Below are 23,576 nucleotides of genomic sequence, written 5' to 3' on the forward strand. Positions count from 1 at the left end.
TGGGTATTTGTCAGAAGGAGGCATCACTTTTCTCTCCATTGTCTGCTGTCACAGAGCAGAGCAGGAAAGGCTTTTTTTTGCAAACCCACTTGTGTTCAGCATCACATCTATTAACTTCAAAGTCCTTGGCTCTCAGTGTCCCACACCCATCATCCATCTTGTGCAGAGAGGTGCCAAGCCTGTAAAACAAAAATTGTATTGCTGAAGAGGAGGAAAGTCTCCAAATCTTGCAGAAAAGGAGAGGTGAGTTTGGGTTGTTCTGCCCTTTTCCTACACTGTCTCACCATGCACGCATCATTTCTTACTGGAGGGTGACCAGATTTGCGGAGAGTTGCTGTACCTGCAGTAAGATCTTCAAGGAGCATGTGTGGAGCATAAAAAGCCATGTTATTGCATGGGTCTGGTAGGAGATGTGGGCTTACTGTGCTCTGGTACAGTTCCCCAGCCTTTGTTCTACAGAGCTTTGCTGGGGGGAATATGAAACACTTGCATAAACTCCCATATCTTGGAGAGATTGGTCAGGGCATGATCTGGGTCTGATATGGAGCAAAGCTGCTGTTTATACCAACGGACTGTGGATACACTCAAATTTTGGGGTTGAAATGTGTGTCATCTACCCATCTCCACACCTTCTGATGTGACCTTAATCCAATCCACACTGGTGGTGGGCTCTTGCTTGTAACAGTCTTGATGTGCTCCTGGAAAATAGAAGTGACAGTTGCTCCCAAAATCTCTCACTGGAGGGTTTCATGGCAATAAAATTCACAAAGTAAATCTGACTCCTAGAGTCACTGAGACATGAATTTCCCCCATACTTTGAATGCTTCCCCAAACCCTCCTGTTCATAGGCACATTTTTCTTCCCTGCCCACCTAAAAATCAGGATTTTTGTGTCCTTTTTAAGCCTTCTTCTCCCTATTTACCTTTTCTTTCTTGTCCTGGAGCACCACCAGCTGGAAGTTCTGGTTCTCACAGCTTTTCATACCTTGAGTCCAGTTTCCCAATTCCTCAGAAAGCCAGTAGCATCTTTTCCCATGGAGCTGCCAATCATGGGGACACAGCTTGCAGCCAGCATAGGCTGAAGAGGAGAAAAGGCCATGAGACACTCTGAAGAGTTGTCAGGTTATTCCCCAGCCACCAACTGAAGGTACTGAGGGATACCCCATCCCACATCCCAGCTCTTTCCCCATTGCTGAGTTTTTCACATCTATGTGGTTTTGCCAGCAATTGGAGAGAAGAAAAGTTACTGAGGTTGGGTGACCACAAGGACGTTATTGTCTGGTGGAGGAAGAGTGGCAAGGAACCTCCTCCCTAGGGTGATGCTGCTCATCCATGGAGGAGGAATCAGCAAAAATTGCATGGAAAAGAGGATTCTTCCTTGCAAGACTCCTCTTTGTCAAATAACCCTTGTGGTCTCACAACCCCAAGGGTCTAAGGGTTTCTCTCCTTTCAGTAGAAGACCCCTACAAAGGTCTCACCTGAGCATCTCCCAGCAGACTTGGATGGGAAGGGGGATTACCTGTGGGGCTGTCCCCTTGGGGCTTGCAGAAATACCGCACCAGGGATGAAAACATGCACTGCTCCACCTGGTTCCTTCCCTGGATCCCACTGCCTAGCTGTGTAACGCTTGTCACCACTGGCTGTGGGGAGCCCTGAAAAACTTGAAACAGTAATCCAGGGTGAGAAGCTGCAGCCATTTGGAGATAAAACCACAAACCCCACAAAATTTGGTTTCACTTTCTCATACAGTTTCTTAAGCCAGCCTGAAAAATGCGGCTTGTATTCTTCACCCTTGTTTGATAGCTATGGGTATAATTCAGGTTTACTCATAATGGGTTTATTCTTGATGGGTGATGTTGCATCTCTACAGGACAACCTTGTCCCTTCCAAAGACTGAAATGCTGAAATAAACCCCAATTTCCCCTCCCTGGTTGCTCACTGGAGTGTGAGATGTAGATAAGAGCTGGTTACTCACCCTGCACACTCAGCACCACCACCAGGACCAGTAGGATGAGTTGCCCCAGCCCCCTGGCTATGAGAAGGAGTCTGTGCCACCATGGACAGAAGGCAGGGGCTGAAAGAGCCACATTTGCTTTATAAAATGAAAGATGAAAAAACTGGGGATTTAGAGGGGAAAATAATAATAATAAAAAAGCCCCTCTGTCAAGCTGGTGAGTTTAAGCAGAAGTTTACAGCTTCTTGCTTCCTCCAAAAAAGTAAATCAGCACTGATGTAGTCTAGGTTGAGGGTGGTTTCTCAGGTGGAGGAGGGGCTGCAGGAGCCTCAGAAGCACCCTTAGGCACCCAATGATGGGAGATCTTGGGGGACCTTGGGGGATGGGAGACCATCTGAAATTGGCTTAATTTAGAGCTCATGGCAGAGCTGGAAGTTGGTGAGACAAATGTCACTCCAGCTCTCATCTCCACCAGAATTCCAGACAGGATCTCAGCAGCTTTCCTTCCCATCCAGGTGTGTTGGCTCTTACTGGGTTTCTTGGCACCCATTTTGGCCCCCAGGTGAAGAGTCTTGGAAGCAAAATGGCTTCCAGATATCTGACACATGCTCCCATCCCTTCCTTTCTCTTTCCCCTCTTTTCAAGCCAGGATCCTACCTTAGAAGAAATAACCCACAAAAATGTTCTCCATGATCTTGGAAACCTCAACATGGAGATGAAGAAGCAAGCAAACCTGAAAGTAAACAAATACAAAAATCTTGCAAAAATTTTAAACAAGCATTTCCCCCCCAAAATAGGACTTACCATGATGCTTCTGAACTGAAGAACCATCCCCAAGATGCCTTAAATCAGCATAAAATACTTCCCCAGCCATGGTTGCTCAGAAGGTCCCAGGAGCAGCCCAAAAGTGACACTGTCCTTGGACAACCCCTTGCCTTGTGAACTATGCACTCACATCTGCATCTGGCTTCAGGAAATGGTATTGGCTGGGGCTTTTATCTGCTTTTTTGTTTGTACATATATATAAATATATATATATATATATATATATATATACACACACACACATATATGCGTACATATGCATATACATACATATACATATATACATACATATATATATGTATGTATGTATGTACGTATGTATTCTACACCCTTCCCTTGTAAATAGAAGGTGGTGTCCTGCAGTTAGGAAAAGGTGTCACACCTGGAGGTGTAGAAACATCTGTGAGTTTGGTGGTTGTGCTAAACATCTGTGAAAGCAGAATTAATAAACAATCGTTTCAAAAAGCTTTTAAATAAGATTTTTGACTGTGCAGTTGAAGCATGTTAGGAGCTGGATCAGTGTGACCACAGGCAGGTGGGGAGGAGACAGGTGACATTTGGTGTTTCTTCCCCAAAATATAGGCTGGGAGTGACTTGAAATGCCTTTTGCTCCATGTGACTTATTCTGCTGGTTTTGACACAATATTTAGCCTCTGTTTTATCCTGGGGCAGAGAGAGCCAATGCGCTTAAGGGTTGCCCAGCTCCTGCCCAGGAAGAGGTAAGAATCTTGATTTCATGCAGGCTGCTAATGAATTTTATTTTGTTACTTTATTTTATTTTGACTTTTTCACCTGCAGGCCCATCCTCACTCTCCTGATGTATCCTTTTACACCATCTAGACCTATGTTTCCTCCAAGTTTGGGACTCTCTGAATACTGCATGGAACAACCACCAATTTCCAGCCTACAATAATCTTTCTCCCTCCCTTTTCTAAGGGTTTTTTTGGTGTTAATCCCAGGTTTTAGTCAGTGCCACAGTATCCCAACGCAACACCTTTTTACAGAGGTAAAAATGATGCCTTTTCCTTAGACATCAAAAAAAAGAAAAAAAAAAAAAAAAAAAAAAAAAAAGGCAGAAATTTGCCCCAATACATACCAGCAGCCAGAAATAGGCTAAATAGGAGGATAAACACAAAGGGCCCAGTAGGAAAAGCACTGTATTATTTTATTCTGAAATTATTTAAAAATTTTTAGTTAATGGAAAAAATACTTTTATTTTAAAGTTGTGTTTATGTAATTTTCATTTTTATATTTTTATTATCTCATGTTTATATTTAGTTTCTCTTTCCCCCGCAGCCTTTTCTTTGTCACAGAAAGTTCTTGTGGTGAGCTGCTATCAGCCAGCCTTCCTGCCCTCTGCAAAGGCAGCTGCTCCTGTGGTGTGTGACCAGTGATTACAAAAAACCCCTAAAAACACAAAATTAATTATGTTTTAGGGTAAAACCCTGCAGCTGGGTAGCTTAATTGCAAGGACACTTGTTTTTAAATATTTTTGTAGTAAAATAACTTATAAAATGGGTTGAAGGGAACTGTACTTCTCCTTTGTAGAATCCCTGAAGGCTGTTCTGAGGTGCCCTGACATTCTGGAACAGAATGATCTCCAGCAGTGTTTTGTCCAACTGCACACTAAAAAAAAAGCATATTTGGACAATCCATCTCCCTAGCTGAGAAAAAATTCCAGCAATATAGGAAAGGAAGGTGAAGTGCTGCTGGGTGAAGCTGGAGGGGAACCCCTGGTTCAGTGGGTGGGCAGATGGCCCTGGGCAGGAAGCCCCATCTTCATTGCCCTTAAGGAGGCACAGGAAAATCCCTGAGAAAACAATAAAATAAACCAAAACAACGTTTTTTAAAATACTTTGTTTCTCTTCACAGGGGCAGGCTGTGCCTCAGCATTGGGCTTGTTCCCACAGAGCAGACACAGGTGACTGGGTCTGGGATGGGCCTGGGGGCTGAGGGGAGGTCGTCTTAAATTTTGACTGGAAGAGAGAATTTCAATTGCAAGTAGTAGTTTTTAATTGCAAGAGAAAATTTTAATTGAGGGGATTTTAATAGGGGGAGATTATTTTAAATGGGGGGTGAAAACTTTAATTTAGAGGAGAAAACCTTAATTTTGTAGAGAAAATATTAACTGAAAAGAAAATATTAATTGAGGAGAGAAGGTATTAAATGGGGGAAAAACTTTAATGGGGAGAAAAGTTTGCATGGAGAAAACTTTGATTGTAGCAGAAAATTTTAACTGCAGGAAGAAAATGTTACCTGACAAGACTTTATAGGGGAAGATTTTAATTTGTGGAGAAACATAATTTGGGCAGAAATTTGATTGTGGGGAAAAAACTTGACTTACAGGGAGAAAATTTTAACTGAGGGGAGAAAAGTATAATTAGGCAGATAAAACTAATTGGGGGAAGAGGAAATTTTAATTGCAGGGACAAGACTTTAATTGTGAAGGAAAATTTCAGCTGAGGAGAAAAGTTTAAATATGGTGAAGGGAGAAAATTTTAAATGGTGAGAAAATTTTAATTGAGCACGGAGAGCCTTTGTGACACCTCTGATAGATGGAACTTTTCTTGGCAGGTGAGGCAAGAGCACCTTTAAAGGTGGAACCCCAAAATGGAGGAAATGAGAGTTTATTCGGGATTTTTGGGCATGGAAAGGAACAAGCGGGCAGGTAACTGTAGGACAATGAACTGTAGAATCACTAGGTTTGGGTTTTATTTTCATACTTCTGTAATTTGAGAACAAAACCCAGCTGAAGTAAGGTTGTAGGAGGGAAAAAGCTTTTTCTGGCACTTCCCTTGAGGGAAAATTTTTGTCATTCAGCAGATAGAGTTTTTGCTTTAAACAGACCATGACGGGTTATTCTAATTTAACATTAACACTTCCTGAGGCTCTCAAGTAACTGATTCTTTTAGGCATATTTTTTTCCCCCACAAATATTCCAATTTTTTGTTGATTTTTAATTTGTTGATTTTTACAGTTTTTAATATAACTTTTTTTTTTTTTTTTTTAATATTTGGCATATTTGGCTTCTGACTTACTTTCGAATATTTTTCCAGGAAGAAGAGGGGGAAGGTGGGTTTTTCCCATGAAATTTTGTTAATATGATGGGAACAAAAAAATGAAAATCTTAAACAAAAAATGGGGGAAGTCCTATTGGATGAAAACACTAAGATTTTTGTATAAAACCCCTAGGAAAAAGAATTTTCTTTGCTCATGGTGAAGTGCATATTCTGGATCACAAGATACAGAAATGGAGGCACCATGACCCAAAGTGTCCTAGTTTAGGTGAATAAAAAAAATTCCACTGAACTTTAATAATGAGGTGAATCTCAGAAATTAAAGTAAATTTTTAATTATGGTACATTTGGGGCTTTTGTTTGCATCTGGGGCTGGGGAGGAAACTGTTCCCCAAAGAGCTCCCATAAATAAAAAAATAACTAATTTTGTTCCATGTGAAGAAGGCTATTTGGTATTTCTCACCCAAAATGACACCGAGTCCACTGGCATTGGCATGAGACCCAACTCTTGATCATCTTGGCATGACCTGTAGCGTGCTGCTGCAATGGGAGCCCTCACAGAGGCACTGAAGGTCTGTCCTCCTGCAGGTCACAGCATGGAGATGAAGCCGGAGGCACATGCCGCCTGCCAGGTGATGCTGGCAGTGCTTTTCACAGCTCTGTTCATCACAGCCATCGCTTTTGCAGGTGAATGTCAAGGTTTTGTCAGGTAATGTCTCTGAGATATTTTAGGTTGTTGCACTTGTGACAGATTTATTTCTATGTTCCTGGGGAAGACAAAGCCCGCCCAGGCTGCTGTTCTCTCTGGGAGAAGGATGTTTCAGAGCAAAGAAGACCAAACTCATCCCCATGGTGTGGGAGCTGATGTTATCCAGAAACCCTTAGAAAATCAACAGGAAGAGCCATTTCAGGAGTACAGTCACACAGAAGTATTGTTTTCAGAGAAGAAGGGGCCTGGAGATGTTGGCATGAGTCCCACCAAGTCAAGAAATCTGCAGGAATAAGAGAACTTTTTTCCTGTCATTTTCACTACTTTTTCATTAATGTCAGAGAGCAACATCCAAGGGCATGTTTAGGGATAGGGCTACTCTGAAACTCCTCTTTAAAATGTGCTTTTTGAAGTCTACCACCCTGTTTCCTCCTTTGAAGGTTCAGCACCTGTATTTCTTGTTCAACATCACAAACTGGGCCATGATTTGAGCTTATTTTCTCACAGGATCTCTCCTGGTATCTTAATTTTTCTCTTTGCTTACAGTTGAGGCAGATGTAAAACTTTTGCAAGCCATGGGGTGGAGGATGATCTCCCCACCCCAGAGAAGCAAGGAGAAGGTGCTGCTTGTTAACATTGTTCTATTTTTAATGACAGTGCAAGCTTTTCAGCCTCATGCCCAGCCCTGCTTTCAGTGTCCCTTTGACTGGATCAGGTACAGAGGAAAATGCTACTATTTTTCTGAGGTTGAGGGGAACTGGACATCCAGTCAGAACAACTGCTCAGCTCTTGGTGCTTCCTTGGCCATGCTGGACAGCACGGAGGACTTGGTAAGGAGACATGAGGACCTGCTCTGCAAGGGGAAAAAACCCAGAAGCAGTGTATTTGAAACATTTTGGTTTATTTGACTGCTCTTCCAGGATCTTTTTTTAAGATTTGGGGTGAGAAATTAGGGAAAAGGCCTTGAGGGTATGTCATCACAGGTGTCTTCAAATTCCTCACCAAAGCCAGCTGCTGCAAGAACTGTAGGAATAAACTCCTGTTTCTAGATGACACTTTCTGGTAGCAGATTGAAATGTTCAAGCCCCAAAAATGCCTTAAAGCAGCATGAGCAACTCGTAAAATTGATGTTTTTGGTTGCAAGAAGGTAAAACTCTTTCCTTTTCCTCTCTTTCAGAGCTTTGTGATGAGATACAAAGGTATCTCAGAGCATTGGATTGGCCTTTTGCGGGAGGATGAGGACCAGCCATGGCAATGGGTGAACCGCTCACCTCTATCTCACCTGTGAGTCCATGTTTTTCACTATTATGTTGTTGGTTGGTGTTTCCTCAGCCGCAAAATATGCATTTCTTCTTGTACTTGAGGTATATCCAGAGGTAGCAATGGGACAATGTTTGGGATGGGCAACATTGCATCTGGAACTGGTCTTTTTTTTCCCTTTTGACCTAAAAGATGGGAGTGGTGCATTTGGTGAAAAAATCCTAAGTTTGGATTTTTTATTTTAAAATTGTTTTTCTCGTGCAAGGCTTTGGGTTTCATATTAGAAATAGATCAGTGTCAGTGTTGGCATATTGATATTGAATTAGCTCTATTCCTATAAAAGTAATACATATAGATATTTTGGCATATTGGTGCCCATGAGGATGCATGAGAATAGAAGCTGAGGGAAGCCTATGTGTGACTTTTCTCCTTTTTCCTGCCATTCCATCTGAAATGGATGTACTGTACTTCCAGGTTTCGGATCCATGGTAGTGGGCTCTGTGCTTACCTGGATGACAATGGGCTCAGCTCCTCCCACTGCAGCACTGAGAGGAGCTGGATTTGTAATAAATATGAGCTGCAGAGCTCAGGCAAGGGCAACAGGATGAGATGGCCTCCAAACCTCTGTGTCAGCTCTTTGGGTGCTGCAGGGAGACCTTCTTACTCCCAGATATCTGGTGCACCATAGGGACAAGAAAGAAAATCTCAAAAAGATTTTGAAATCCCTGGGCAAGGGGTTATTGGGGTTTCCAGGGGCCAACAAGATGTTTGTGGCACAAGGCAGCCTTTGGGGATCCACATGAGATAGTTCTTGAGAATCCGGGGCGGGGGGCAGGGCAGCCCTTGGGGCTCTTTTTGGGTTTGGGGCAACTTGGCGATGGCCCAAATGCAGATGCTTTCTACTTCTTAGAGAAAAAGAAGTTTATATCCTGAACATATTTACATGCTAAGTACTTGGAAATACATCTCAAGCATGGGGAACAGCAGAGGAAAAGAGTGGGGGCAGTAGGTGTGAGCACATCCTTGTGATGACAAAATCAGTTTTAATACGAGGTATTGCTGCTGGTATTAATACAAAGCCTGCAAAAATTAAGATTTGTAATTTGTGCTGGAAGCCCAGACAGTCATAGGCACTGAAACCAGCAAAAGGAACCTTCAGAGGAAGCTGTATTTGGGAGAAAAAATGAAGTTTTTAGCTCAAAACAAGCTCAGGGAAGCCCAGCTCCTGTTAACGAGCTTTGCATGGATTTAACAACTTGAGATGAGCCATGCTGAGCTCAGATCCAAAACCCCCTGGGCATAACCCAAGACAGAGAATCTAAAATGGAGGTAGGACCACGAACTGAGTTAGAAATGACTCCAAGACTTGGAAAATAAGAGTTGAGGGACATCAACCAGCATTTCCAGCCAGCCTGATGCAACCAGCTTTTGGGAGGATCCTTCCAGGGCATCAGCGCTTGGGGGACAATTTAATGGTTGAGAGGAGCACGCAAAAGTAGGGGAAGACCCTCTCCCCACTAAAGGAGGCCACAGGAAAAGTGAAGATGTGTTGGCGGCTACTGACAGCATAGAAAGAGACCTGTCCCACCTCGTAATCCAGATAGACCCCAATCTCCCCATTGAGGAGTGGGACAGAGGTGTTGGATGGAGCTGTGAGAGCAACACAGAGCTCATCATACTTCTGCAAGCCCCAAATTTCAGTGTTGGGCTTGAAGAGGACCCGGCCTTTCCTCTGAACTGACTCACGGGCCACCCCCACAGCCCAGAAGCGCCCATTGGCCTCCACCTCCCAGTAGTGACGGCCCGAGGTGAAGCCCTCGCTGCCCAGCATGCATGGGTCTGTGTCAAACCGGCCTGGACCCTCAGGCCACTGCCATCGAGGTCTACCCCAGGTGGCTTCTTTGAGGTCCTCAGAGAGGATCACCTCTGGACCCACTGTGGCTGGATCCAGGATTACGTCCACTGAAAAGCAAAACAGAAAATGAATTAGAAGCCAAATTTAAGCCTAGAGAAAACACACCCTCAAAATGCCTTCACTGGTGACTTTTCAAAGAGAAAGGGAGAGGAAAGGTGAGGCTGGAAATGTAAGCGTGAAGAGGTGGAAGTTGGAGATGGAGGATATATATCCAGTTGAGGCTGAAGATGGAAGAGCAAAGAGATGGAGGTTGGAAACAGGGGCCCTAGGGAGACAGAAGTTGGAGCTGGAGAATCTCCAACCCCATTGAACATCTCAGGCCAGAAAACACAAGGAATGGGTATTTTGCTCCTTTCTAGCCACCTCTGATTACCTTCAAACTGTTTGGCGGTGTGGTAGTCCAGGGCAAAGTCCCACGTGCATGGCTGTGGTTTGAGGAAGAAAGCCATTGCACCCTCAGAGTCCTCTCTTCCTGACCGGAGGCACAGAACAAGGAAAGAAAGGATAAAATCTAATTATTATCCTTCAAACAGTCACATCTCAGCTTCTGCCCATTTCTATGTCAAAAAATGTGTTTGACCACCACATTTAATCAAAGTACTTCAAGTAAATAGCATTCTCTTTTCTTCAACAGTTACAACAAAGCTTGGTTCATTTATGGGAACACCCTTGGAGATGGGTTAAACCAATTAATTCCCTAATGACTATGAAGGGAACATGATGAGCACATTGGTATGAACCCATCTCCATTGAACATATTATTATACCCCCAAATCTCCGATCCTCTTGCTGGCTGAAGGCTGAATCTATCCATCTTAAGTCCATCCCTGCCTCCACCATTCATCAATCAAATCTATCAAAGTTTATTTGAGTGAGGAAAGTCCCTAAAATTGAGATAAGCCACATTCACCTCTCACATCCAGAGAAATCTTGTGAGAGGGGATGAAGTTTGCTATTGACCTTGGAGAAAATGTGTATGGGAGAGAGAAGAGCTGGCACCAAATGACCTCAAATTCATCCTCTGGAAGTCAGTGTGGGGTTTTGCACACAAACAAGAGATTACCCAGGCTAAAGGGCCCTGGGCATGAGTAATAAAGCCCCAAAATTATTGAATAAACCATGCTGTGATAGTTGAAAACAAACAGGTTGCTTCTTTGCCATGTGTTTTCCTCAGGAAATCTGCAGATAAGGGGATTAATGCAGCAGGGTGATGAGTAAAAGTGAGAAAAAGGTGAGAAAATCACTGAAATGGAGATAAAATCAGGACCCCTGCTGTTTCTCACCCAAATTCCCTGGCTGGATTGTTACAGGTAGAAGTAAATAATCCTCATGACCCTCCATTGCAAAATACCTTTAAATCCCAAACAAAGATCCCGAGACCTTTGGGTAAATCACTTTCCCTCCTGAGTTCATGGGATGGGGCTCAAAATCCCCTTTCCTCCCCTGCCCCAGACATCAGGGTGATGTAACCCCCATATCAGCACTGGGATTTTCTCCCTTACTCACACCTTCTTGGTGTTTTCCTTGCTGTCATTGGTGCTGTTTTGGGCTTCCTCCAGATGGTTTTCTTCCACTGGCTGCTTCTCCACTGCGTTTTCTCTTCTTGGGATTTTTTTCTTCCTCGCTCTGGCACAGGCTCAGCCAAAGCTCAGTCCCGTCTCAGCCTCTGCCAGCTTTTATCAGCCAAGAAGGGAGGAGCCCTCCAATCTCTTGCCTGCAGATGGGGCCATGACGTGCTTGGACACCTGCACCATCTGATTGCCCCTTTTCCCCCCATTTCAGGGCCATTTCTCATCTCAACACAGGCACTGGGGAGGGAAGGGAGGAAAATTAAAGCGCTGCAAAAAACCCCATTATTGCATGCCACCACAAGGGAGAAATCGGTTAAATTTTGCCCCCCTGGTTCCCCAAATCTGACTCTGGCCCCTTACACATGACTGAGGTGAACAAGGCAAAGCTGGGAGCAGCTTCCAGGTGAGGAATGTGACAGCAATGCCTGGAAATAAGACAACCTTGTGGATATAAAATTTCTTTAAAGACTACTTGTGGGTGATGACATTTGCTTTTCCAGCTGGGGCAGCTTGTGTCAGGAACTGAGACCAGGAACACCCAGGGGTGGTTCAAGGGCAGGCAGCTTCACCCTGCGCCATGGCCAATCCCCAGCACCCCTTTCTCCTCACCAGGAGGGCAGCATGGCCCCAGCAGTTGCACAAAACCTCTGTGCTGACACTGGCCAGAACTTCATCTCTTGCTGTTGAAGAGACAAAACCCCCTCAGGAGGCAATGGATGAGCCACCACAGGCTATGGTCATGAAGACTTTTGGAGGACTGGATGAGACCTGTGAGATGAGATCACTTTCCTGTGATGCATCAGGCCTTCTCACTCTCCCTCCCCGTGAAAAAGAGGTGCAAAGTGAAAATATTGTAATTTCTTTGTGGGAAAGCAAAGCTCTAGTGCCTGCTCCTAGCTGTGGGAAAAACATAGGGTGAGTTGATCCCTGCTTTCCAGTGGGGGGGGCTTTTTTAGGGGGATTATTTGCTTTTGTCCCTCCAGTAATGTAAGATTTTGAAGGAAGGACTATACAAACAAGCTGATTGCTTCAGTTGTAGGTTATTTTTTTGTTGTTGTTGGTTTTTTGTTTTGTTTTGTTTTGTTTTTTTTTTTTTGGTTGGTTGGGTTTGATTTTGGTTTTTTTTTTTTTTTTTTTTTTGTTTTTTTTTTTTTTTTTCATGCATTCAGGAGAAAATCCAATCTCACCTGCAATCCCTAAGGAAGGTGTTGGCAGAATTTCTGGACTGGAGAGTGAGTGAAGAGACACCAGGACTACGTGGTACAGGGGGTCCCCTCTGTTCTTCAGCAGTCTGAATGAGTCTTTGGGTATTTATTTTTCCCCAAGCCCTTCTTGAAGAAACACGTGTGATCATATCCAAGAGGCATCCTGGCACCCTGCAAAGCTCTACATCAAGTTGGAGTGGTTGGTGCAGATCCTGGGCAGGTTTGGCAAGCACCACCTCCATGTCCAGATGCTAATTGTCCACACTTTAAATCAATGTCATGGTGCTGCTCATTTTCATCCCAGACTGAGTCATAGAGGGACATTTGTTAACATGGAATTAACACTCCCCCCTGCTTCTCAGGGCCCGGATTGGTTTTGGACAGAATATAGAGAGGAATGGCAACAGGGGAGGGAAAAGGAGAACTGTGGGGTTAAGTACACAATTATCCTGCAGTTGCTAATTAGCTGTATCCTCAGCCCTGCCCCAGTGTTACAGCCTCCCTGGCTACAGTGGAAGAACTTTTGCCCTTTAACTCAGAAGGGAAAATTCAGGTCTGGGAGTTGCATATACATTTCTTGTCTCCTCCAGGAGATGAGTGAAGCTGAGCGGCGCCGCATTGAGGCCGAGTTTGAGCGGCTGCGCCGGCTGCTGGGGGAGCAGGAGCACCGTGCTGGGGAGGCTGGCTGAGCTGGACCACACCTTCACAGCTACCCACGCCGAAAATTCATTGCGGGTGGCCGAGGGGGTTGCACAGCTCCACAGACTCATTGGGCAGCTAGAGGCCAGGTGCTTGCCCCAGGTGAGTGCTGTTCTTACCCGAAAGCTGTCCCAAAGTGCTGCCTATGGGGTCTTGAATTCCCTTTTTTTTCTCCCTTTTTCCTTTTAGGACGTCGGGAGCATCATAAGCAGGTTATGTGGCAACTGGTTGCTTCACGTCCTTATCACTCCAGCTGTGCAGAGGTGCTTGGCTGCCACATCCATCACATAACACCTGTCCCTGCAATTTCTTTTCCCAGCTTGAGTGAAATGAGGCTCTACCTCCCCTCGGGGCTCCCCAAGGAGCTGGAGAAGAGCCTGAGCTCCTGCTGCCACCAAAGTGATGCTCTGTGGGAGGCCCTGGAGAAGTTCAGAAATCCGATAGAGTAGAAATTGGAGAGTTTAGAAATCGGAAATAGTAGAAATTGGATATTTTAGAAGAATTCAGAGGTATTTTATGAGAATTTGGAGGCTCTGGGGAGGAATGCAGAGGTATTTGGGATAATTCAGATATTCAGCTATATTGGGGGGAGGAATTCAGTTGCATTTTGGGACAATTTAGTTTTCTGGGGAGAAAGGCATTTCAGGAGGAAGAGGAGCTTGTGCAAGGGAAGGGCAGCAGGAGGCTCTGCACCTGCTCACTCTCCACCTTCATCCCTCCCCCCAGACACGGATGGCCCCAGGGGTCTCCCCACAGCAAAGACAACGCTGGAGACTGGCACGACTCCTCTCCCACAGCTTTTGGCAGAGAGAAAAAGTGTGCGGTGGGATGAGGAGGAGAAGCAGGACGAGGCCAAGAGTGCCCTGCTGAGGCCAGGAGCTGGCTGGTAGCTCTCAGGGGGTCATTGCCAGGAGATGCAGGACATGGACACAGTAGATGGACTCTGCAAGATGCCACCTGTGCATCTTCATTTTAGGTGCTGCCCATACTCCCTCATTTGTCCTAGGGAGACAAATGATTTTATTACAAGCTCCCCTCCCAGCTGCTTTAATTAGGAACCAATCTTGTGTTGCTGCTCACCATGTAGGTCATGAATTAAACAAAACAACACAACAACAACAAAACAAACAAACAAAAACCCACCCCCGATTTTCCTTTTGTGCACACGTGTGTGTGTGTGTGTGTGTGTGTGTGCGTGTATGTATAGGCTGGATTTTAAGGTATTTCTTGGTTCCGCTGGGCCAGGGAGAAGGGAGCAGGCTAGCGAGGAGCAGCGGGATACACGGGTCCCGGTTCTCGGGTGCAGAGTGGCAGACCGGCTCCGGGCCTAAATTTGATTTGAGAACAGCACGTCTCGCTCTTTCCCGCCACTGGAAGCGGCTGCCGCGGCTCTGGCTGTCGTCACTCGGCTGCCCCCCTACGATAAAGCAGCGCGATAAGCGGCCACTCCCCGCGGCGCCGCGCCTGTTCCGTCCCGCGGTGCAGCTCTCAGTGGCCGTCCTCTGCTGCGGCTCTTTAATTCTATTTCTTTTATTCTGCTTTATAAGTTCCATTCACATCTCGCCCCCCTCTCGGCGCAGCCCTTTCGGCGACACCTGTCAGAGGCGACAGTCACCTCCCGGCACAGCTTCTAGTGACTGGCAGCCGCGGCCCCCTCGGTGCGGCCCCTCTGCTGCCGCCCCGTCCCTACCGCGGCGTAGTTTCTGGAGCCTGGGCAGCGACCAGAGCGGCTCGCACTACATCACCTACTCGGTGCACCTCTTGTAGCGCCGTCTCGCCCTCGGGGCAGCTTTTCTGGTGACTCCGACACCGGGAAGTCTGGGTTGGGCTCCGGTATCGCCTCCTCGCCCGTCCCGCGGCGCAGCTCTTTGGGACGCGGGGCAGCAGCCACCCCAAGGGGCAGGTCACGCCACACCGAACTGCACCGCCACGGCCACCCAAGACAGCGGCCACCCCGAGGGGCAGCTTTTTTTCGCCGCCTCGCCTCGCCCGCCCCCTTCGTGTAGCCCCTTCACCGCCATCACACCCCGGGAAGACAATTTCTGGGAAAATACTTAAACCTAGCATAGCCCTGACTTCTCTTGTTGCTGCAGAATCCTTATGCAGGCTGAGATTCTTCTTCGAAAAGAACAGTAAGAGCCTGAAATAATTAAGAATTAACTAAGCATTAGGTTGGTCTGTTAACTAATCTTCCAGGCGTTTCTTAGAAGGAAGTATAATTAAAAAAAAAAAAAAAAATTTTTTTTTTTGTTTGTTTTTTTTTTTTTTTTTTTTTTTTTTGTGTTTTTTTTTTTTCCCCGAGAAATCAAACCTTAGGTTTGTCTGGGTTCGGTTTCGCGGTTCTGCCCTGTCCTGCTTCCATTCCACCTCGGAATGGAAGTCCCTCCACCTGCGTGGTGGGACCGCACAGCGCAGCTGCCCGAGATCAAACAATGAGGAGGAGCTTTCCATGCGCCCTCGCCCCCACCCCCTCGGGCAGAGGCAAATCTGAGTCTATAAACGGCGTTTTTTTGGGAGTTAGGAATGACCTGTGTGGGTTTTTTCCTCATAATTTCTCCCTATTTTTTTTCCCCGTGAAAAAGCCAAAGCTGATCAATTTTGGGGCACAGCGGATTTTACAGCTGTTTGGGAACATCGAACTTCCTTTATTGTTTTATCTACCTTATTCATAACTACAATTCCTGATTAGTATTTTAACGTGTTTTTTATTAGTTTTATAGCTCTGTAATAAAATTTGCAATTATATTTAAACATATATACGTCTTACATTAAAATGAGATATAGTACATTGAAACTCCGTTAGCGTTATTATAGTTAAAATACAAACAATGGTGGGTTTTTATTTCACTTAAACCCTCCCGCTCCAACCTGGTATCCACATGAGCTCCAGGGAACTCTGCTCACTTGCCACATTCCTGCTTTAATCCTTGTCACCTGGAGCCCTCTTCTGGCCTCACTCTGCTTCCCCCGGTGCAGCCGGAGGGGTTAGAATTCGCCTTGTAAATAACTTGTCCCTCCCAGGCCTCAGCTGCCGCTGCCCGCGTTCCCATCTGTCCGTAGATCCCCGCTGGCGTTAGCCCGAGTGGCTGTTCCATGACTGAGGCGGTGGGAATGTCGGACCCGCCTGGGGATGCCTTTGCTTGGCAGATTCCGGACGACGGCGCCAGCGTCCCGCCCCGCCGCCTCCTCCAGGAGCACCCTGGCCAGGCTTCCTTCGGTGCGCGCCTCCCCGAGTCCGGCCTGTAAACAACCGTGGCCGCGGGAAACGCCATCAAATACCTCCAGGACGAAACCAGCTGCGCTGTTTGCTTGGATTTCTTCCAGGATCCTCTCATGATCCTGAGCTGCGGCCACAATTTCTGCCGGCGCTGTCTGTCGTGGTGCGCTGCGGGCGGTGCTCTGTGTCAGCAGTGCCAGGTGCCATTTCCCGCGCGGTACAGATGCCTCGGGTTTTAGCTTTTATATTTTTCGGATTCTGTATTGCTTTAGTGTGTAGTTCTGAGCTTCATATTAAGGGATAATAAGCTCTCTTCACAGAGTAGGTGGACAAAACAATTCCTTCTCTAGCTGGGGACCAAGAACAACCAATCCAAATCTCAGACCCAAGAGCATAAACAACGGTGGACCGAAGAGAGGAAAACAAGAAGGATGGGACTTCCAAACCTAAAGCTATAATTGGACAGTTAACTCCAATATGCTAATGGATCTGAACTTATAAAAGTAAGAGATCTCATGATCGGTTGTCCATTTTGTGACTATTTTAGGTTCATCCTGAGTGTAGTGCAGGCTGGGCTCTTGTGCTGCCCAAGGTGTATCCATTCAGGCCTTTTAAAAAATACCTACTTTATTCTTTAACTCTGTCTACTCTCTGTTCTAGGTCAGCCTTCACAAGGCATCAATGGCTTCTGCCCCAATCAGCAGCTGGCCAGCGTGGTGGTGGCCATGCAGGAGGTGGCCCTGCAGCTGGTGCAGGATCTGTGCCACAGGCACCAATGACCCCTCACTCTCTTCTGTCACAGCAATGGAGTCCTTATCTGCACTACCTGCGCCGAGCATCGCGCCGACCCTACCGTGCTGCTCAAAGAGGCCGCTCGCTGCTACAGGGTGAGCAGATCCCTGGCTCAGACAATCTCCCCCTGCCTGAACACCACTAATTTCTCTTAAAACTCAGCCCCCAGAATATGTATTTTGAGCAGAGGCAAGGGTTTTCCCTGCCTTTCTAGGGGGAAAAAAGGCAATGCAAACATCTAGAAGCCAAAACTGAGCTGAAATGCTGCAATTTGGTGAGGGTTAAGTATGAAACAGTATAGCAGGTGGTAGTTTTGGGACCAAAACTAAATACTGGAGATTTCAAACTCCTGCTCTCACCTGGCACCTGCACTGTGGAGGGTTCCTATTATGCTTCTGGGCACAGAGGGGAGATGGGGGTCCCCAAAGGGGGTTTGGACTTGGCTGTGGGTGCAAGGAGTGGGGAAAAAGGGATGGAAGCGTGGTCAGAACTTTCTAAGGTCTGGTGGCAACTTTTTTACAGGGGACCTTGGAGAGATGGCATATCCCAGCCTATCTGGGAGACCTATAGTGCCCAGGTATCACTGTTTGTTTACATAACTGTAAGAATAAGGTGAGGGTGTGCATGCAGCACAACTGCAAAGTTAATTATAACATGGATATGAATGTACATATCTGCTTCGGTGCAGCTGCAGAGGACGGTGAGGATGGGGCCATCTGTGCTGGCCATATCCCTGGTGCTTTAGGGGTTCCAGCCCACTCTCCTCCTTTTCTTCTCTTCTCCAGGAGTATAAACCCCTTTTCCCTGCAGAAGCAGTTTGAAGTTTCCCTAAAAGCCCTGCAAGAGGAGGACAAGCACTGTGCTGGGATGACTGAGGCAGCAAAGGAGACAAGACAGGAGATGCTGGTGGGTGGTGCTGCCATCTGGGTGCACCATGGGGGCCACACTGCTTCATTCCCCCTCCAGCATCCTCCTCCTTCATCCCCCAGACTTGAATCAGTGCTGACAAGCAGAAGCTGTGAGTGATGCTGAAAGGGCTCCGCCAGTTGCTGAGTGATCAGGAATCACAGTTTCTTTCCTGGTTCCATTGCCTGTGCTGGAGGTTGGAGGAACAGCAACGTGGTGAAGCTGCCGAGATGTCATGGATCCAGCAATGCCATGCAGAGCTCCAGGCCAAGTGCCAGCAACAAGATGGTGACCTGCTACAGGTCAGACAAAACTTGGCCCCAGAATCTGTTCCCCCTCTTTTGGCGTTTATTCACAGGAAAGCAGCCCTAAGCATCTTTCTCCCTTCCTCTCCAGGATGTCTGAACCACCTTGACCAGCTATTGGAGCCAAGAAACATCACCAGGAACACCAGTTTTGGCCCAAAGTGCTCAATATTTCGGATCTTCTTCTCCCCCTCTGTTCTTTTCCTCTGGGATTTTTGATTTGGAGCTAGAGAAGGTTGATGGTTAATCCAAAATTTGGTGATGATGGGGGAATCTTCCATCATATCTTGCAGGAGTGGGAGCCTTGCCTGTGGAAGTAAAGATGTCCCAGTGGTTCTCTAGCAACGGGGAAAGGAAATTTGGGAATTTCTTGGCATTAAACACCCCGATTTACTCCCCTCGAGGTGCACAGAGAGGAAGGTACAGCCATCACTGTGTTGATGTCAGAGCTGGAAACAGCTTGAAGATTTTATTTGAAAAACCAACATGCTGGCAGAGGCAGTGACACAATTTAAAGGTGCTTGGTGGGTAAAAATTGGCCAAAAAAGGGAATTATTAAGCAAAAATGGGAAGGCAGATTTGGCTGGAAAGTGAAAGCATTACAGATGTTCATTTATGTAAAAGAAAAATGGGGATTTATTCCTGATTAGCCTTAAGGGATAGAAGACTGAAGGTGGGAGGTGCAGAATGCTGTTGATGCTTAATTAGCACCCAAATGAGGACACTAATTATGTGTGGAGAGAGGTGATGCCTCATATGAAGGGGGTTGTGTCTCCTTCCTCAGGTGGTCTTGCCTTCTCTGTACAGCAGGGTGGATATTTTGGGAAGGCTCAGGGCCAGATCCAGAGGTCTTTGGGGTCATCTTCTATTTCCAGACATCTTGGGAGTGCTCTCTGGAAGAAGCCTCAGAGGGATACTGGAGAGGTGAGTCTGGCTTCAGGGACTTACTGAACCCCCATTTGGGTTCAGTACCTGGAGCTGATGCTCTGGTGCAATTTTTGGAGGTGATATTCCGATGCACAGAGGCTCATGAACATCCCTCTCCCTGCCAGCAGCTGTGACTCTGGATCCAGTAACAGCTCACCCCCAAATCCTGGTGTCATCGGATGGCCGAACTGCAGGCCACCGGGAATCACCCCCAGCATCTCTGCCCTCAGGAATGGAGTGTTTTGAGTCTCTCTGCTGTGTTTTGGGTCAGCAGGACTTTGTAGGGGACTGTCATTGCTAGGCCATGAAGGTTTGTCCCAGTCCCGACTGGGCACTGGGGGTGGCTTGGGAATTTGTGTCCCATAAGGGCTGCTTTGGTCTCAGCCCCAAACATGGGGTTTGGGCTGTGGGGCAGTGGTTGGGGCAGCTGCAGGCTCTCACCTGGCCCAGCCCTACATCTCTGCCCCACAACCACACTGTCCGACGCATCGAGGTGGCTGTGGATTACCCTGGTGGGTGGGTGACTTTCCGTGATGCTGATAGTCAGACTGAAGTCTTTGCCTTTCCCCCACCCACTTTCACGCTCTGGCAACTGCTCTGTCTGGGCAAGGGGCCAGCTTTGCTCACCCTCTGTCCGTGAGTCCCCCAAAAATCCACTATGAACCTCCCAAGTGTAAACACTTCCACTACCCCAGCAAACACTCCACTCAACAACAAACAGCCCCACTCCTCTGACAGCCCATTTAATTTTCCTTAAAACATCTAATTTAACAATCCTATTTCACTCTTTTGCTTCTCAGTGGGAGAGCAGAGGTATTTTTAGTTCCTCAGCTGTTTGTCAGTGGAAGCATGGACCAGATAAACAGGGAGAACATCCCTAAAAGATTTTTAAAAACTCACCTTGAGGAAGAAAATGGGCTTTGCTGGTGCTGCTAGATGTCTCATGATAAGGTTTTGCAAGTGGAAATTTTTCTGCTTGGGATTTGTAGAGAATTTAGGGGAAGTGGGTTAAAACCATGTTTCACGTCTCTCAGGATCACTCAGGTTTGGACCTTTTCAGGGCTTTGTATTCACTGCTAGGATGTAAGCAGGGACAGAGGCCACAGACAGAATTTCATCACCCATTTCACTGCCTACAAGTGAATAGAAGGGGAACTAAAACTAAATGAACCAGTATCTTGAAGCAGCAGAAGGCTGTTGTTAGGGTTCAGCCATGTAATAAAGTGCTGTTATCAGCAAGCCCAGACAGGACTGGGCAGGTCTCTATCTCTTGCAGGCCCAGTCATTCCTTTGCTGCCAGAATTGCCTCCCCATCCACATGCACTTTTCACCTTGGTGTGAGGAAGAGGAGAAACTACCAGGAAATGCAGCAACTTTTATCTTTGGGACCCTAATTTTAGACAAGTGTCCTCACAAAACACAGGTCATAGCTAAACCCACATTACAGCCCTGCTCAGTTGTATAATTAGTTTTTTCCCTGTTTGGCTCATGGTGTGGTTCGTCTTTCCTTGAAAGACAAGGTCCAGTGATGTGTAAAGCAAAGCACTCCTTTGCAGCATCCTGCTCCAACACACGAACTTCCAACACTCCATCCACTTTTCATCTGAAAAGCTTTATGGATATTTAATTTGAAAGTCCATTAACCCGCCCCCCCCCCCAAAAAAAAAAAAAAAAACAAAAAAAAACCACCAACAAACCCCAAAAAAAAAAAAAACCACAACCCACAAACAACCAAAAATACCAACCCTGCCTTTTTGTGTAACTCAGTAGCCCCACAGCTTGCTCTCCAGCATTGGAGGGGCAAGGAAATCGGCCTCTTTTTGCTCAAGGGCAGCTCCACAGTGTCCTGTCAGCAGCTGGGAGAGTGGATGGTTGGGTATGGAGGGTGCTCAGCCCCCAGTGCTTGAGCAGAGCCAGCAGATGCACCCTTGGACCTCAAAATCTTCCTGAGTGGCAGGCACACCTCATACCAGCCCATGAAAGAGGCTGTGGGGAGTAGCTGAAGGGTTTTTTTTTTCTGCCCAGGGGTGGAAGATTTTTCCACAAAGCTGGAGCCCAGGGTAGATTTTGGATTTTGTGGGGGTCTGGGGCTTGAGGATGAGCATTCCCATGGGGGAGTTTTAGCCATTGCCTCCTGCTTCTCTCCATGCTGTTCCTCTTCCACTAACACCTCAGGATCAGACTGAGTGGGAACTGTGCATCCAAGGGAAGTGCAGCAGGCATGTAGGGGCAAACCTGAGAGAGGACTGCAGGTCCTCCAGGATGTTAATTTTCTCATGCTCCTCATTGAGGTCCACTGTAAGTGGAAAGAGGTGGATTTTGGGGATGGGTTTACAACTGTTCAACTTTTTATCAACTGTTAATGATTTGTTGGTGTTGGTGGGTGCTTATAAAAATGGAGATCAAAAGGCACTTTTTAAAATCAGCAGCTTGTTATATCCAGAAGGCAGAAAATACAGCTCCAGTGCAAACCAGAGGGGTGTCTGGGTTTTTAATCCTCTGGTTTTGGGTATGTTTGCTCCATTTTGGGCCTTCTCCCCAAGGGAGCAGCTAGCACAGTGGGAGATGGGAATTTTCCACCTCGAAACAATGCCCACAGGGAAGAAATCCCCAAATTAGGGAGGAACTTGTTAAAGAAATGGTGGCCTCTGCACTGCTGCCTTGAGGAGAAAGTGCTCCCCCACCCCTTTGTTTTTTGTTGGAGGTTGATAAACCCCCAACCCCTTTGTTTTTGAGAAGACAGTCCCCTTTTAAGTGAAAGTAAGACTTCTTGTTTTCAGCACTAGCAGTGGACATGGGGAAGAAACAGCTCCAAAAATATTCCTAAACCCTTCCAGAACTAGCCCATATGCTGCCTGGTGGGGAGGGGAGGCTTAAATTTTTCAGGTGTCACCAGTTTGCCCAGTTCCCTCCTCCAGGGGCCTTTTCCCCTCTTCTTACCCAGTTTATTGGGATAAAATGTTATAATTTCATTTAATTTTTTGCATTTTATAATTTCTCTTGCTCTGATAAGAGGCTTTTTCTCCTCAGAACGAAGAAAAGCAGGATGTCTCTCCCTCCAAGTCCAAAAATTGACCAAAATCCCCTCCAAAAAGCCACATCTGAGGCTTTTAAGCCAAAAGGGCTTTTTAAGCCAAAAGGCATTTGGCATTTAAGCCAAAAGGGGCTTTTTAAAACATAGGATGAAACACTATAGTGCATTATAGGGCCTTAGCAGCATGAATAGAGCTGATAGTTGTGTTGAGCAAAAGAGATCTGAATTTTGGGTAATTTTTAGTTTTTGCCTTCTATTCTGTAAAATAGTCACTCTGTATGGACCCATGCTTTAGACCTGAATTTCCCACATGGAGGAATTTCCCCCTGGAGCTATGGTGAGCCAGCTGTGCTTTGCTTCTCACGTAAATCCTCCATACAAAAACTTACCAAACTTCAAAAAAAAGTATGAACTGAACTTTGTCTTTAAATAAACTGGTTGAGCTCAGTGATTTATTGTGTCACTCATAACCTGGGACTGGTGTCTTAAACAAGGTGGTTTTGAGCCACACTGCAGTGCTGCCCTAGGTGGGACCGTCCAGGGAATGGGGACAGACAGAGGTGGGGATATTCAGGGAGAAACCGATCTGTGAGAACAAAGACATCTGGGATGGGGGGTTGAGGACTTAGGGGGAAAGGGACCTCTGGGACTGGCTGGGGACCCAGGGAGGTCAGGGAGCTCTGACCAGTGTTGCAGGTCAGGGGTGGGTGACCTACCCATGTTGATGTGGGCCCGTACCCAGCTCCATGTCCCCCTGCACACTTTTGCTGGGTCAGAGTTCACCACTCTCATGTCAGCCCTCAACAGCCAGCCCAGAAGAAGAATGAACTTCTTTATACTGGCACTTTTGTTTGACCAGCAGTGATTGATGTGACTAGCTGTAAAATAAGTGCCAAGAAGCAGGAGGACACTGATAGTTCAAAGCAGGTCCAAGCCCACTGTAAAGACCAGATTAATGCTGTGAATGCGGTGTCCTGGGAGAAGAGTCAGGAAGGAGCACTCTGATTTCCAGGCCACAAGGAGGTGCTCCAGCTCACTCCTCACCCAGACTATAAATTTTGGATGATGATGATGATGATATTAAACCCTGCCCTGAGTCTGATGTAGGAGAGGAAGCAGTGCTGCTCGGGCTCATCTCAAGTTCCCCCAAGATGTGTGGCACTGCTGCAGTTTCGCCAAAGCTCAGTTCAGGGGCAGCAGCAGCATGGGTGGGGAGGCAACCCACGGACTACACCTTTTGC

At 46.6% G+C, this 23,576-nt stretch overlaps 4 protein-coding genes across 19 annotated transcripts; 2 read left to right on the top strand and 2 right to left on the bottom strand.

The window, feature by feature from the left end:
• Nucleotides 1-522: 522 nt before the first annotated feature.
• LOC137464605 (killer cell lectin-like receptor subfamily B member 1B allele B) lies at nucleotides 523-8,245 on the bottom strand. 7 transcript variants are annotated; one of them, XR_010994302.1, is made up of 7 exons: nucleotides 7,787-8,245; nucleotides 6,259-6,675; nucleotides 2,611-2,686; nucleotides 1,975-2,073; nucleotides 1,519-1,659; nucleotides 923-1,077; nucleotides 523-698 (listed from the first exon to the last, which is right to left on the bottom strand). XR_010994302.1 is itself a non-coding variant. In XM_068176033.1 (5 exons), the coding sequence occupies exons 1-5, from the start codon at nucleotides 2,825-2,827 to the stop codon at nucleotides 585-587; spliced, it is 579 nt and encodes a 192-aa protein (XP_068032134.1). In that variant the 5' UTR covers nucleotides 2,828-2,984; the 3' UTR covers nucleotides 523-584. The 7 variants fall into 7 exon arrangements, 2 of the variants coding, with proteins under 2 accessions (XP_068032134.1, XP_068032135.1); XR_010994300.1 differs by lacking the exon at nucleotides 7,787-8,245 and having other exon boundaries at nucleotides 6,259-7,164; XR_010994304.1 differs by lacking the exons at nucleotides 6,259-6,675; nucleotides 7,787-8,245 and adding an exon at nucleotides 2,758-2,985.
• On the top strand, nucleotides 3,114-15,376 carry LOC137464602 (C-type lectin domain family 2 member B-like). 7 transcript variants are annotated; one of them, XM_068176023.1, is made up of 7 exons: nucleotides 3,114-3,497; nucleotides 4,327-4,476; nucleotides 4,657-5,446; nucleotides 6,384-6,482; nucleotides 7,162-7,334; nucleotides 7,682-7,788; nucleotides 8,239-8,669. In XM_068176023.1, the coding sequence occupies exons 3-7, from the start codon at nucleotides 5,389-5,391 to the stop codon at nucleotides 8,450-8,452; spliced, it is 651 nt and encodes a 216-aa protein (XP_068032124.1). In that variant the 5' UTR covers nucleotides 3,114-3,497; nucleotides 4,327-4,476; nucleotides 4,657-5,388; the 3' UTR covers nucleotides 8,453-8,669. The 7 variants fall into 7 exon arrangements, with proteins under 7 accessions (XP_068032124.1, XP_068032129.1, XP_068032126.1 ...); XM_068176025.1 differs by lacking the exon at nucleotides 3,114-3,497 and having other exon boundaries at nucleotides 3,842-4,481; nucleotides 4,657-4,699; nucleotides 5,353-5,446; XM_068176024.1 differs by lacking the exon at nucleotides 3,114-3,497 and having other exon boundaries at nucleotides 3,843-4,476; nucleotides 4,657-4,699; nucleotides 5,353-5,446.
• LOC137464604 (butyrophilin subfamily 2 member A2-like) lies at nucleotides 9,191-20,425 on the bottom strand. Of its 4 annotated transcripts, XM_068176029.1 has the most exons (4): nucleotides 20,202-20,425; nucleotides 11,188-11,487; nucleotides 10,053-10,147; nucleotides 9,191-9,726 (listed from the first exon to the last, which is right to left on the bottom strand). In XM_068176029.1, the coding sequence occupies exons 2-4, from the start codon at nucleotides 11,211-11,213 to the stop codon at nucleotides 9,215-9,217; spliced, it is 633 nt and encodes a 210-aa protein (XP_068032130.1). In that variant the 5' UTR covers nucleotides 11,214-11,487; nucleotides 20,202-20,425; the 3' UTR covers nucleotides 9,191-9,214. The 4 variants fall into 4 exon arrangements, with proteins under 4 accessions (XP_068032130.1, XP_068032131.1, XP_068032133.1 ...); XM_068176030.1 differs by lacking the exon at nucleotides 20,202-20,425 and having other exon boundaries at nucleotides 10,053-10,155; XM_068176032.1 differs by lacking the exon at nucleotides 20,202-20,425 and having other exon boundaries at nucleotides 11,186-11,487.
• LOC137465343 (butyrophilin subfamily 1 member A1-like) lies at nucleotides 16,404-20,941 on the top strand (the record flags this gene model as incomplete). Its single annotated transcript, XM_068177361.1, has 2 exons — nucleotides 16,404-16,607; nucleotides 19,603-20,941. Coding segments are annotated over 2 exons (543 nt in total), but the record flags the coding sequence as incomplete, so codon positions are not given.
• Between the last annotated feature and the right edge of the window lie 2,635 nt (nucleotides 20,942-23,576).

This window comes from Anomalospiza imberbis, chromosome Z, assembly GCF_031753505.1.
Source record: "Anomalospiza imberbis isolate Cuckoo-Finch-1a 21T00152 chromosome Z, ASM3175350v1, whole genome shotgun sequence".
Lineage (NCBI taxonomy): Eukaryota > Metazoa > Chordata > Aves > Passeriformes > Viduidae > Anomalospiza > Anomalospiza imberbis.

Excerpts from the sequence above, each read along its gene's own strand:
- LOC137464605 (XM_068176033.1), bottom strand. The coding sequence starts at position 2,827 with ATGGCTGGGGAAGTATTTTATGCTGATTTAAGGCATCTTGGGGATGGT. Across the intron at positions 1,660-1,974 it reads GGTGGTGCTGAGTGTGCAGG|TTTTTCAGGGCTCCCCACAG; the intron begins GTGAGTAACCAG and ends TACTGTTTCAAG. Across the intron at positions 699-922 it reads TCCAGGACAAGAAAGAAAAG|GAGCACATCAAGACTGTTAC; the intron begins GTAAATAGGGAG and ends TCTATTTTCCAG.
- LOC137464602 (XM_068176023.1), top strand. The coding sequence starts at position 5,389 with ATGGAGGAAATGAGAGTTTATTCGGGATTTTTGGGCATGGAAAGGAAC. Across the intron at positions 7,335-7,681 it reads TGGACAGCACGGAGGACTTG|AGCTTTGTGATGAGATACAA; the intron begins GTAAGGAGACAT and ends CCTCTCTTTCAG. Across the intron at positions 7,789-8,238 it reads CGCTCACCTCTATCTCACCT|GTTTCGGATCCATGGTAGTG; the intron begins GTGAGTCCATGT and ends CTGTACTTCCAG.
- LOC137464604 (XM_068176029.1), bottom strand. The coding sequence starts at position 11,213 with ATGACAGCAAGGAAAACACCAAGAAG. Across the intron at positions 10,148-11,187 it reads GCAAGGAAAACACCAAGAAG|AGAGGACTCTGAGGGTGCAA; the intron begins GTGTGAGTAAGG and ends CCGGTCAGGAAG. Across the intron at positions 9,727-10,052 it reads CACCGCCAAACAGTTTGAAG|TGGACGTAATCCTGGATCCA; the intron begins GTAATCAGAGGT and ends TTTGCTTTTCAG.